Source organism: Typopeltis vanoorti, chromosome 6 (assembly GCF_054136105.1).
Source record: "Typopeltis vanoorti isolate ZY-2024b chromosome 6, IOZ_Tvanoo_1.0, whole genome shotgun sequence".
Classification (NCBI taxonomy): Eukaryota; Metazoa; Arthropoda; class Arachnida; order Uropygi; family Thelyphonidae; genus Typopeltis; species Typopeltis vanoorti.
The window spans coordinates 129,066,053-129,080,888 of record NC_143554.1 but is presented as its reverse complement, the minus strand read 5'-3'; the positions used below and the strand labels follow the sequence as shown (position 1 = coordinate 129,080,888).

Sequence of the window (14,836 nt, the reverse complement as noted above, 5' to 3'; positions counted from 1 at the left end):
ATAACATAAAATAAAAATTTAACATTTATTTTTAAGAAAGTTTTGTATAAAATAAAAATAATTATACAGAAAAACAAATTTTTTTCAAATGAACTTTGATATTCTAAACTTACAGTTGAGAGAACTGAGATACTTTAATGTCCTAATCCGATTAATTATTTATGACTTGTGACTTTTGACAAACCCATGCAAAAAAAAATACCCTTATCAAATCCTTTTAATCTTCATAGTCATCTGAGTCGGTGTCCGAATCGGCATCACTTTCACTTAAATTGATCACAAAAGGTTTGCATAATTCTTTCTCTGTCCCAATACATATTTTTCAATGAGGTGACATGAAAGCAATATTTTCTCCAGTTTTGAACTGTAATACGTTCAATTGCCTGTTTTGAAAGCTTAAAAAGTTTCGACATATCAATATCCCCAGTTATGTTGCGATGATGAATGAAATTTTTCACTTCTGCCCAAACATACTCAATAGCATTAATATCACAATGATATGGTGTTAGCCTCAGCTAGGAATCCATGCTCTGAGCATTGTGTCAAATTTAAATAGTTGTGGGCGAGTTTTTGACCAAGTTAAGCAATTTGATTTTTCGTATATCTGGGGAATGAGAAATGTTATTTGCAGAGAGCCAATCCATAAGAACTTGCTTCTTATTAGACCAATTTGGAACTTTGTTTAATTGAATGGAGTGATATGAAGATTATCAATTATAACAGCATTTTTAGGAAGGTTTGGAATCAGTTTTTCTTCTGTCCAACTTTTTGAAGATTGTAGAATTCATTTGCCCATGGTAATCTCCAGTAGTTGAATTAGCGTTGTATAGTAAGCTTGAATTCGGTAAAAAAAAAAAAAAAAAAAAAAAACTATTTTTCCACCCGCACACAAAATTATGTGCCGTGAGACATTTCTGGTTTGTTGCACTCCACATTCTTCTTTAGATTGCCAGCATTTTCCAGAAGTTAAATTACTGTCAATCCAAGTTTCATCTATATACACAATCGGTCTTTTCTCCTCTCTGAAACATTGTATTGCTCAAATCCTGCGTTCTAGATAAAACAGTGTCACTTAGCTCCATGATAAGTTTCCTTTTATTCTGGGACTTTTTGAAACAAAATCCGATTTCATGAAGTATTTTCCTTAAAGTTTCTCTTTTCCAAGGAAAATTAATTTTTTCTTTCAGCACAGAAACAATTTTGGAACAGTTGGCACTTTTTTCTCAACCACGTAAAATTTGTGAATAGTTCTTTTTATAACATCTACATCAAAATCATTCAAAGCTATGTTTTCGATGGTTTTCTTTCTCTGGCACTTTTTAAGAGATTTAAATTTTGGCTTACCCCTTCATCTTTTGATTCTCTACGAATTCTTTTAACAGTCGACTCCAATATGTTCGCACTTGCACATTTTATGACTTGAGAAAGGGAAACAAGGAGACTGCCTTCTAGCAATTCTTTTTTGCAGAATGTCAGCACGTTATTCAATATTCTTTTGCAAGAGCTACTGAAAGGTTTAACATCAGAACTTGACTGTACTGGATCCATCATACATTAATAATAAAAAAATTAATGCAAAAAAGTGACAACAAAAATCAAGCTAGTACAGCAACAGACAAGAAAGCACGTGATTTCACTTGTTGGCAACCAATTCTTACATCCTTCATTTCTTTCTCCTCTTCAGCATGTATCTACTATTCTTGGCAAGTTGCCAAGCCAAGCTCTTGCAAGTGTGGGCATATTATAAAGTTATCGACACTATTACCATGTTAAAAGCAAGAACTTTAATTTCATATTTCTTCAGCTTTCATATTAAGTTCATCTGGAGTACAGAGAAACAAGTAATGTTACAATTCAAACAGTACACCAAAGTTTATTATACACGTATGTATTCAAAAAAATATAGTAATTTTATTACTGCAAATGTTTCAACCAGAAACTCGCTGGTCATCATCAATGCATCAGCATAATCACAAAGCAAAGCTACAACAAAGAATGTCAATCCTATTTACAGAGCTGAGCCATGTGTCAGATACTACCTAGTGGGTGGTTACAATAAAATAAGATTACAATTAAGGCCTAAATTTAAAATTAAATGATTTGAAATAAAATTAAATTACATAATGAAATGATACAGCATTATATTAATTTAAAAAAAGGGGGGGCATTACTGCTTGCCATTTATGAGGATGACTCTCCCAAATCTTGGCAATAGAGAGAGAGTCATTCAGATTTAAATTTGGGTAGTGTAGAAGTTCTTCAGCACTCTCTTTAAATAATTGCTCAAACCTAATCCTGCACCAATTTAAAAGGTGAGTATTGGATGTTGTGATCAGCATCCACTCCATGCTGACAAGGCCAGATTTTATTATTATTAACATTTGACCTCCATGGAGTCAGAGACTCATCGTGGAAGGTACACACTGTTGCACACAATTCTCATCCAACTGTACTTTAAACTGATTCAACGTGTCTACACTCTCCATGCAGAGAACCTACTCCTCTGAGGGAGAACCTGTACCCCCCCCCCTTCTCCCATTCTGTGAAAAAAATCTTCCATGTCAACCCGATAACAACCACTGACTAGCTTATATGTCTCAATCAAAATCCCCCCCCTCCCCCCCAAGGTGTCGGATGCTACCTAGTGGGTGGTTACAATAAAATAAGATTACAATTTAGGCCTAAATTTAAAATTAAGTGATTTGAAATAAAATTAAATTACATAATGAAATGACACAACATTATATTAATTTAAAAAAAAAAGGTGGGGAGAGACATTACTGCTTGCCATTTATGAGGATGACTCTCCTAAATCTTGGCAATAGAGAGTCATTCAGATTTAAATTTGGGTAGTGTAGAAGTTCTTCAGCACTCTCTTTAAATAATTGCTCAAACCTAAACCTGCACCAATTTAAATTCTTCCTCCTATTCACGAGGCTCTGCAATTTACATTCTCTCAATCTGTCCTCATACTCCACATTCCAAAGACTACTGACCAACTCTGTGAATCTTCTCTGGACTTTCCAACATATCCTCGTCACCACAAAAACCTGGTGACCAAATCTGTGCGCAATAATTCATATGAAGCCTGATCAAGTCATCATCAATGCCTTATGCAATGGCATCATAACCTCTCTATTTTTGCATGTCAGGGTCCTCCACATCATTGCCATTATCCAACTTGACATCTTCACAACTTGTGCAATGCGGCCCCTGAATTTCAGCTCCTTGTCCACCATCACTCCTAGATCTCTCATCTTCTCTACTTCTTTTAAAGTTTCCCCACCAACTGTATACTTTGCATCCCATCATTGCTTACCAAATCTCAAACCTTACACTTTGCAACATTGAACTGATAGTTACACTTACCTGCCCATTCATGCAGTCGATTCAAGTCCTCTTATAAGGCCATAACATCTGCTCCCCAGTTTTGTATCATCTTCAAAAAGCTGCATATCACATGTTGTTCAATTTGTATGTTAATGATATTGGGATGGGTTAAACCCATCCCAATATCATTAACATACAAATTGAACAACATTGGTCCCAAAACTGATCACACACCACTAGTGACCTTTCTCTTTTGGGATACTGCATCTCCATATACAACTTTCTGGTACCTATCCAACAGCCAGTCACGGATCCAACTCATCAGAAGTCTGTTATCAAAAATACTGTTGTTGGTGATGATGGGCGGTAGATGGCATTGATGGCAGTTGTGTCGTAGCTAGTGAATTAAGTAGTAGTGGAGAGGATGAGATGTATTTAGCAAAGTAGAGTAGCGTGCCCTCCTAAAGTGAGTCCTTGGACTCCCTGGAGGTGTCTTGTAATAATAATAACGTACAACCTGAGCTTGTCTATTAAATCCATTAAATAATGTCTGTTAATACTTCATAATTGTTTTATCTTCAAATTAGCTTCCTGTTAATTCCATCCCAAATGCTTTCTAATTATCATTTCTCAAAAGTCTTCATTTTCCTTCCAAGGTGAAATGATTACTATCACACAAATGCTAGGCAATTGATATTGTCCATTGCTAATTCTGTTGATGTGTTCGAAAATAAGGAAAAGAAAATCTACAGTTTTTTTTTTTTTTTAAATCCACGTAATAATAGAAAAACTTCATGTATCCTATGTCAAGATGCTTCATTTTTGCAAAAAAAAAGCAGAAAAACGCAAAAAAAATTGGTGTACTTAGCAACCTACATGCATAAGGCTTAGTTATTTTCAGTACTGATTATTGGCAGTGATTTATACTTATTTTGTTGTCACTGCTAAGTTAAGGTACAAAATTCAGACATTAGGCAGATCACAAAAATCGTTGATGTTATTTATAAAGTCAAAATAGAAATGAGCTGGTCATGTAGCCAGAATGAACGATATTGAAATGAAAGCACAAGGACAATACACAGAAATTACATTTGTGGAGTTTAGTTGTAGATTTATTGTAAAAAAAAAAAAATTGTAAACTTAAACTTCTACATGTTTTGATGTCAACTAACCAGCAGCTTCATAAGGAAGATAATTAAACTAGAGAATATACAAAAAAAGTAAGCACGACTTGAAAATGTCATGAAGTATGATGCCCAGGTTTCTGATTAAAGTACCATGTGATTGTATTGCCTATGAGGATTCCTTAAAAGAAACGTTGTTTTCCATATAAGGTATTGATCTGAGTACCAGTCTATTCTATGATGTGCTGAGAAAATGTATGCAGTTATGCTATTTTTATCTTTCCTTTTATATTCAACATTGTGACAGTTCTTTTTTGCACTGATTTCAAAATTTCTTTTAGTCTGTCGGATGTAAGAGATACGTGGAATTGTGTATACCCTAGGATGTTTTTCAAATGGAAAACTGTTTTTTGTCATTCCACGTTAAATGAAACAGGCATTGACAAAACTAGTAGAAAATATTTATATGTACATATCAATATTTGAGGTAGAAAAAGCTGTAAATCACTTGAAATATTGAAAATCAGCCATTTGCAATGGTATTTGCATTCATAGCACTAGGCTGACTAAGTTCTCAGTTCTAGTTGCCAACTAAAGAAACTTTTTCTAAGCCTTTCTTTGACCTGTTCCCAAGTTAATTGATCTCTAGCGCAAGTATTGTTTTTTTTTTTCTCAACAGGAAACTTGGGTTTTTAATCCCACAACTCAAAATCAGCCATAAAATTGCATTCAGACAATACTAAGGTGTTATTGATCACAACATGGCTGTTATTTAAGATCAACTGATCTTAAACAACATCTAGTGAAGAGGGTACAGCAGGTATCTGCTACCATCAGATGGTCTCAAACTGTAACAGAATATGTTACTGTCTAAAGTACTCTCTTCCTGGATGTCTGTTAGGACTGAAGGTCTGTATAACTCTGTAGGAATAGCATTTGCATCTGTAGTGCTAGGCCTTCCAAAGAAAATCATGTTCAATTCTAATCACAGACTAGAGGAACTTTTTCTGATCCTTCCATCGGCCAGTTCCCGAATTAATTTCTGCCATGGGTAAGCAAAAATTTTTTCCCTCCCAGAAACTACTCGGGTTTTTCATGCTGTAAATTCAAGCAAATTGGCATAGAACCCACACTATTTCAGACTAATATATTCTGTCAGGGTTTGGGACCATCTGATGGCAGCAGATATCTGCTGCACTCTCTTTGCTAGATGTCGTTTAAGATCATTGATAGAGTGGGCTGGCTTTCTCTGATTGGCTAAGGGCAGGGATAAATTGCCTCTCAGTGTCTGAAAGTTAGGTAGGTCTAAAACTGCCTTGCCTGTTCCTTAATGGGAATAAAAAGTGTTAGCAGATTTATTTTTTATTTATTAAGATCATTGATGGTCATTTGCCAGTTATATGATTTACTAAGAGTGGAGATTGGCTGTTCATCCTTCATTCCTTCCCTTTTCCATAAAAGTTACTGCTGAATAGTCTCACATGCTCTTTTTGGGAAATAAAAGACCATAGTGGTGTAAAATCTTGTATAGACGATTAAATTTTAGATTAGATTCTTTTTATACTGATTTTACTTAGGAATTTAAATTAAATTAATTTACTTGTAAATTTTGTAAATATTTGTTGATATATATTATAATATTTATTGTATTTATATTCAATAATAAACATACACAGCGAATATTGCAAAAATCAAATGCAAACATTACATTTTTAACATTTTACATACACATTTGACATGGCACACTTATTCTTAAAACATTTTAAATTTGTTTTCATTATTTCACGGCCCCCCAAGGGGGCATCGGCCTACAGTTTGGGAAGCGCTGTCTAGAGAGTGAGGTACTTGTCAAAGAAGTCTATATATCACTCATACAACCTGTTGCACCAGCTCTGTAGGCAAGCCATTCTAATCATTCTCAGCTTCTTTTCCATGAAATGAAAAATTCCATTTACTGGTATCTTGTGTGACCCTTTCAGAAGTTTGTAAGTATTATATCACCCCTTGTATGCTAGTGCCTGTGGTCTACAAATTTCAATCTGTCATCATAATGTACATTCCACAGTCCTGATATTACCATTAACACTCTCCTTTCCACCGTATCTGCATCACTTTAGAAACCAGAGAACATATCTGCACACAGTAATCCAGATGATATCATATCAAAGCCTCGTAAAGAGGCAAAACAACTTCATTTTCTTTACATGTCAGTTTGTTTGAGCATTGCAGTTATCCTCTGAGATATATTCAGATTATATAGCTCCTGAACTTCAACTTCCTATTTACATTTTACAGTGGTTACACTGCATAATCCAGAAGGCTTCGTCAGAAGGTCAAATTCCAGATGATTGGAATAGACTTCTTATAGTACTCACCTCTTAAAAAAAAAAAAAAAAAAAAAAAAAAGAAAGAAAAGAAAACAATTAGAAAATTACAGAGCAATTTTCCTTTTATTTCTCCCAGGTTAGAAATATGTAAGCTATCTTGAAAGGAGGTTGAGAAAAATTGTGGAAAAGAAACTTGTGAAGACCAAACTGGATATAGACTATATATGGGGTGTTGTGGTTAGAATTTTGCATATAACACACATAGTTGAGAAATCATGGGCATATAACAATCTATATCAGTTTTGTTAATCTAGTAAAGGACTAGATATCCAGAGAAAAGTTTTTCAAAATGCTACAGTTATGTTGGCAAATGGAACATTATTCAGAGTAATGCATAGTTTATATATAAATGGTAGGTCAGCAGTCAGAATTTAAGAAGATAAGGAAGTTGATTTGATGGAAAAGAGTGTAGATGGTATATACGAGGGTAGTCAGAAAAGTTCTCTGCCTAAAAATGAAAAAACAAATTTATAATTTCAAAATATTATAATTTCAATAGAGCCTGTGTAGCTCAGTGGATGTGGCGTTTGCACACCACGGCGCTTGGCCGCACGAAGGAAGACTTGGTTTCGAGTCTAGTCGGCGACTAGAGGAAATTTTTCTAAGCCTTTTTTCGACCGGTTCCTGAGTTAGTCGATCTCTGGCACGGGCAAGCGGGTTTTTCGTCCTGTAAACTCAAGAAAATCGACCGTAGAACCCACATTATTTCAGACATTAAATATATTGTGTTAAGGTTAGGGACCACGAGATGGCGGCACATTTGAGCCGTCTCTCTTCACTGTGTACCGCTTAATTAGTGATAGCCTTGGGCCATCTATCTCTGATTGGTACCAGTGAAGATTGAACTGCCCACTCAGTCTCCAAACATTAGATAGGGCTAAATGGCCTCGCCTACTCCCCGTATACGGGAATAAAAAGGCGTTAGCTGATTTTTTTTTTTTTTTTTTTTAATTTCAAAATTATTTTTATTTTTTAACATAATCTCCTTTAAGACTAATATATTTATTCCAGCAATGCTCCAGTGCGATTATCCCATCCATGTAGTGGTTCTCAGTAAGATCTGCAAAATACCCATTTACAGCTGCAATCACCTTTTGATTCGAAGAAAAACGCTGACCAGCAAGGAAGAGTTTTATTTTGGGGAAGAGATAGAAGTCAGGGAGAGCCAAATCTGGAGAATAGTGTGGATGTTCCAACAGTTCATAGTGCAGATCTCTTAATTTTCCCATTGATAAAACACTTGTGGGCAGGTGCATTGTCCTGATGAAAGATGATTTTTTTTCTTCTGCAAACTGGGTCTTTTCTCACGATTTTTTTTTGTCTAGTCTAGTTAAAAGATCAGAATAATATTCCCTGGTTATTGTTTTACCCTTTTCAAGATAATTAATAAACAAAATGCGCTTTAGCATCCCCAAACACCGATGCCATGACCTTTCCTGCTGATGGAACTGACTTTGTCTTCTTCGATGCTGAACAACTGGCTTCTGTCCACTGTTTGGACTGCTGTTTGGATTCTGGTGTGTAATGGTGAATTCAAGTCTCATCCATAGTAATAAATCGATGCACAAAATCAGTTTTATTCTTGTTAAAATGCTCCAAGCACTGTTCAGAGATTTCCATGTGATTGCATTTTTGATCTGCTGTGAGCAAGCACGGCACCCATCTTGCACAAAGCTTTTTCATTTGCAATTCTTCATGCAAAATATATCCTTCACATTCTTTTGAGATGCCTATAGTCTCAGCAATTTCATGCACTTGATCAATGATTTCTGCTGTTGTTACACCGCTTGGACATCCTTCACGTGGATCATCTTTAAGTCTCTCACCCCATGGTACGGCCACATTTAAACTCGGCATCCCATTTCTTAATTGTCAAAAATGAAGGAGAAGAGTGCTCATAAACTTTTATGAACTTTGAATGAATTTCTTTTGGTGTTAAACCTTCTTTTGCAAAGAATTTTATAACTGCATGATACTCAATTTTATCAATTTCAAGGGGTACAGACAACATTTTTGCTTTAGACAGATGTATAAAACAAACTACTTGATAGAATGAACTGCAATTTCACATGGATGCTTATGACAGATGTGCCAACTTAGAAAAAAAAAATCTTGCTGATAGTGTTGCCATCTATGTTCAAGGCCAAGAACTTTTCAGATCACCCTCGTATACCATATACATTCTTATCATCTCTGTAGATTACATTATGAAAGAAAATTGCATTAAACCTAATATCAAAATTTGAGATATTCAACTGAGCTCTTTACGTTAAGCAGATGATGTTATACTTTTAAATAAATTCCATATGAGTCTGCAAGATTTGTACTGGATTTATATAAGATGATACTAGAAAGAAAGAAACAAACAAAATCTGAAAATAGCCAGTAACCTCAAAAATGTCTGCTGTAGGCTCATCCATTTTTAATGGACGAACCTATAGAAAAAGAATATATTTCTGCTATTTAAGCACAATGTTTAGTGAAGATGGAAAATTAAATATTGAAATAGACAAGAGAATAAGCAAAGGTGATGTGAGCCAGTTGAATAAATTTATATGGATTAATATTCATTATTATTGCACAAGAATTTCAACAGTGTGAAGATCCACACTATCCATGGAATATGTCTTATCTCAACTTGAACACATTGACTGATAGAGCACTCACAACAGACTAGCAACTCATTCCACTTTCATCATTTTCGAAGTGAAAAATCGAGTATTCATATTGCTGCTAACCACACTCTTATTCACTGTTCAGAGATGAATCCCCCCCCCCCCCCTCCCTTAACCAAGTGCTGAAATATTTCCTTTGCATCAATCCTATAAAATCCCTTTAGTAACTTTAATATTTCCACGATATCCCCCTTCTTTTCCACTTATCAACTGACTTATGCAAACAAATCCTCAATCTTTCATTGTAAGAAACATTCCACAGACAACTCACCATCTTGTTCTCTTGTCTCCAGATCTCCTCACCCACTTCCTCATCCTCAAGAAACATACCCAGGGCTACTCCTGATGCTATACCATCACTGTGAGGCACCTGTCCATGGGAGGGGACCTCCTAATGATGGTACTGTTCCTTTTCATTCTTCTTTTTCTTTGCTTTTCTTCCTGTATTCTTTGTTCTATTTCTCCTGAGTCTTTTTTTTTATTATCCTTTCTTCTAGACCACGATCACTGGGATGATCCAACACCATTCTTCTGCTGTGTTTGCTGTGCAGTGTATGTGTGACCTGTAGACATCCAGAAGGGGGGGGGATTCTGGTAGTCTTGCACTCTTTTGGTCTCTGTCCCAGATGGCCCTGCCAGGATCAGTCAGTTAGTGGGCTTGCCTGCAGGGGGGAGTTAACATGTTGCAGTAAGTCTCTCACCCCATGGTTACAGGGTTGGGATCCAAAGCTTTCTTTGGTGCTCGTTTAGCATCTGAGGGTAGTCCTGGCATTTCATTCCCAAGTGCTGTCAGTCAGTGGGCATCCAGGTGTGGCTCCTTGGTGGGTGGGTGGGTGGGTGGGTGGGGGAGATCTGGCATTGAACTAAAAAATCCTTTGAGCATGAATTCTTCATACTCAAATGTTTCAGGAGGTCCTAGCAAAGTCCCAACCAAGTGGGACTTAACTGTATCTGAAACTGTAGATACAGCATTTAGTAACAGTAGTAAGAAACTATATATATATATATATATAATACTAGTATAAATGTATTAGTGTTTTTGATCATCCACTCAAATAGGTGAAAAACCAATAGAGAAAACGTAGTCCTCTTTATTCAAAAGAATTTAGGACTGGCAGAATCTCCCAAAACTGTTAAGAAATTATGTTCTGATGATATGCTTGTGGAAACATGTCAGCAACATTCTGAGAAACTACTGGGAGTAATATCAATGGGTGAAATACAATCACAATAACACCTCATAAAACACTCAATTATAGGAGAGTAATATCAGAATGATATCACTCCGTTCTATAGAGAATAGTGAGAGATCAGGAGAGAACCAGAGGTCATCCCCGGAAACTGTATAAAGAGGATGTGAGTAGGGGAGTGAGAGGCAGGTTTTTTTGTGCAGAGTTATGAATGATTGGAATGCCTTGCCTGAGAGTGTGGTGTCTCCAAGGAGTTTGAGTGTGTTTAAAATACGGTATGATGAGATGTGTATGTGATAAAAGGGCCTCCCAGATGAATCTTTGACTCCATGAGGTCTTGGAGTAGTAGTAATAAAGGTTTTCAAAGCATCAGTTCCTCTGTGTTTAAGAACTGAAATTTTTTTTTCTCCCACTTTTGATTTTGATAGTTTTTAAGTGCATATCAAACTTTCTTTGTAGCTCTATTGAGGGTTCATCAGTGTTCTGTGGTATTGGCACGTGGCTCTGTTCTTTTCACGAATCAGTTTTTTTTTTTTATTCACCCAGAAGTCAGTATTTGTGCATGACATATCTGTGGTGGCAGTTGTTAATGCAGTTATCTACCTTTCTAAGCTTGAAATTGAGTCATTGATTTTTTTTTCTGAGTCGATGGCTGGAACTTGGCCAACAGATTCACATAGAATAGTCATTAGTTTCGATCATTTTATTGTTGGTACTCAGTCTGGGATATTTTCATGTTGTGAGCCTAGTTGGAGTAAAACTGATGTGGTCATATCTGAGGTTGCCCAATAGCATTTACTTGGTATCGATGCATAATATTTTATAGTATTGCTCTGTCAAGAACATCATGAAATCCTGGAAAATTGTATACATGGGTTCTGGAGGTCCTATAATCACTGTGTTTGTAATGCCAGAAAAGTCATTAAGTGTTCTACTGTTTTGATTTGTAGTTCTGCTATTCCAGGTTGAGTGCTTAGCATTCAGTCTCCTGCAAACTAACAGTGCTTCATTTGTGTCCAGAATTTCAGCGAAGTCTGCTTCCAGTTACTATTTGGAGAGTTATATATGGAGTATATTTTTAGTGAACCTGTACTTACAATTTGGGTCTCCAACCACATGAAGTCTAGGTTGTTGGTAGTGGTAGGATTTACAGTTTCATTGTGTTCTGTATTGAGCTTGACAAATATTTCTGATTACTAGTGGCAATTCTAACTCCCATTTCGAAATGCTCTAACCAGTCATCGTATTTCTCATGTACATTAATATTTTCCTTCTTTTTGTTCACCCTAACAGACCACAAATCTTTCGCATTTTTTGATGCTTACATAAAATAATTCTCACAGTGGGAGTAGAGATGCATTTGTATCTCTTTTTGTATTTGAGATGCATTTGTATCTCTGGACCATTTCATGTGCCAAATAGATGGACTCCAGTGAAACAAAAAATTGGAGGAGGGTACTCGTCTTTGTTGTGTATTATGAATGGATCCAGACCATACTACTGCTGTCTACATTCTGCCTTCAGTCTCAGATAGTTATCATTGTTGATTAATGATGATGTTGCTTAGTATAATGGAATAATTGAATTTCAGGACACATATATTTAAAAATATCATGCTTTTAAGTTTCTCTTTCCATTTGTGTGTGTATATCTGTGTGTACATATATACATACATACATATTAGGGGCTCCCCCGCTGTGTTCCAGACAGGTAGGCCGGTTCTCCTTGAATTCTGACTCGAATTTTGAAGACTCAAAAGGGGGTTCCGACCCTCGGGCGCCTGTGCCCCCCCCCCCCCCCCCCCCCCCGAGTTCCGGACTGCCAGGCCAATTCTCCTTGAATTCGGATTACTCAAAAGGGACCCCCCCCGATGCCTACGGCGCCCAATCCCCCGAGTTCCGGACTGGTAGGCCGGTTCTCCATGAATTCTGATGACTCGAATTTTGAAGACTCGAAAGGGGGTTCCCCCCCCCGGTTCCGGACTGGTAGGCCGGTTCTCCTTGAATTTTGAAGACTCGAAGGAGGGATTCTTCCGCACCCCCTGGCGCCTACAGCGCCAAACCCCTCAGAGTTCCAGACTGGTAGGCCAGTTCTCCTTAAATTCTGATGACTTGAATTTTGAAGACTCGAAAGGGGGTTCCCCCGGTTCCAGACTGGTAGGCCGGTTCTCCTTGAATTCTGATGACTCGAATTTTGAAAACTCAAAAGGGGGTTTACCTCCCCCCCAGGCTCCTATGCTGCCCAACCCCCCCAAGTTCCAGGCTGGTAAGCCGGTTCTCTGAGCTGATAAGCTAGTTATTTTTGGATCAGATGCTCGGTTCTTGCTCCACCTTTGTCGTGAGTTGCCCCTTCTTGCACTACTTCAGAGTTGCCCTCATGTTGCATTTTTGTTCAGTATTAGCTTTGTCTTATATATCTATAAAAATAGTGCAACGTTTAATATTTTTCTATTAAAAAAATGTGTTATATAAAAATAGTGCAACGTTTAATATTTTTCTATTTTAAAAAAAAAATTATTTTCCTGAAATTTTTTATATAAAAATAATTACACTACTTACACCAAATTATTATTATTATTAATTTCTATTAAATATATGTTATATTAAGATGCCGAAAACAGAAACGTTACATAGAAACGTTACATAAAAAGGCTTATCATTTTATATCTATAGGGTAGATATATATAAAACCTAGCTTATAAAATTGCTTGGTATCATTAACACACACATATATATATTTCTTTTTATTGAACAGGAAAGTTAATTTATGAAGCTGTTTTCCATTACCTATATTATTAAACCATGGAAACTGTAAAGAAAGTAGATATATCAATATCAAATGACTCACATGAAAGTTTATCTGCCGGAGCTTTAAAAGTGTTAAAGCATGTGAAAAACTGGAATGTTGAACAAGTGAAATTTGAAGTGAGTAACTTTTTTTTTAATCATTACAGAAATAGCATGCATTAAGATATTCAATTTGCTTCATTGGTATATTACTCTTTACCACAAGTATTTATGCAGAACATACAAGAAAATTATCTTTTCTTGAGAGGTAAATTGTGTTGGTTTAGTTGTATTCTTAGAAATGGTAGTAAAAAACTTTCAAGAGATGTTCTTTTATGCTTATTGTGCAAGACTTAAATACAAGTGTTTAATGTAGCATATTTCAAACAAATTTTTATGATTAACATAAATACATATAATATATATTGTGTATATATGATCAGTGCTTGATTTTTGGAGGCTGCTGAAATGTCTTGATTTATGTTTTAGAATAAATGTGTGCGTGCACACACACACACACATGCTACAAATTCCAGTTCTTTACCAGTAATCTTTTGAGATGTTTTCCGTTGATTTCCTTTTGTTCCATGGAATATCACTCATGTGACCATTCTTGATCAGATTTTTGACATTAAAAATGTCGGGATAATTATTACTTCTGCACTTCATTTTTCCATAGTTGAATAACTGTTTGTTTTGTATTTCAAGATTGAAATATTCTTCAAATCCGAACTTAACATTACTTGAATTTATTTCCATTCACCCAGAAGATCCTGTGTGAGTTGTATCCAATACATGGTCTGCAAGGCCAGATTGGCCACAGTCATGATTGCAGATGTACAATTTGTGTTCATCTGAACAGATAGTGGCTAATCTACCTGTCTGTCTGAAGTAAACCAACTTACAGGAACAGGGTACTTCATATACTCCAGGCACTGAGAGAGGAGGGAGCTGTTCTTTGGTAGAATGGATAAGGATAGCAATTTTCGGTGGGGCTTAAAAGCTGTGTTGAGGTACTTTTTTAAGGATCTGGCTATTTTTTCCGATGTGCGACAGACGTAGGGGATGTTTATTACATTTCTCTACAATCTCTACACATCTTTTAAGTCCCACTGGAAAAATGTAGAACTTCTAGCTTCTTTTTTCATTAATTCATGAACAAAATTAACTTGGGTCTCTGTATTGATGAATGATAAAGATTTTTTTTAAAGTATTAATGATTATTATTAATTGCCATCTTCATGGTGTCCCTTAACTCATTGCAAAAGGCCACTTCATTCACTATTAGTGATTCTTATCTTGGCAATTCTGATCACTATCTGGTTCATGTTTGCAATTTTTTCA

At 36.0% G+C, this 14,836-nt stretch overlaps 1 protein-coding gene across 3 annotated transcripts in view; it reads left to right on the top strand.

Moving 5' to 3' along the window:
- Positions 1 to 14,836, top strand: part of LOC150105934 (ethanolamine kinase 1-like) — a 154,532-nt gene that overhangs the window by 16,101 nt on the left and 123,595 nt on the right. For all 3 annotated transcript variants that reach the window (XM_090393697.1, XM_090393695.1, XM_090393696.1), the window contains exon 2: positions 13,461 to 13,630. In XM_090393697.1, the coding sequence (XP_090249823.1) occupies positions 13,508 to 13,630 (123 nt within the window). In that variant the 5' untranslated portion in view covers positions 13,461 to 13,507. The remainder of the gene's footprint in view (positions 1 to 13,460; positions 13,631 to 14,836) is intronic.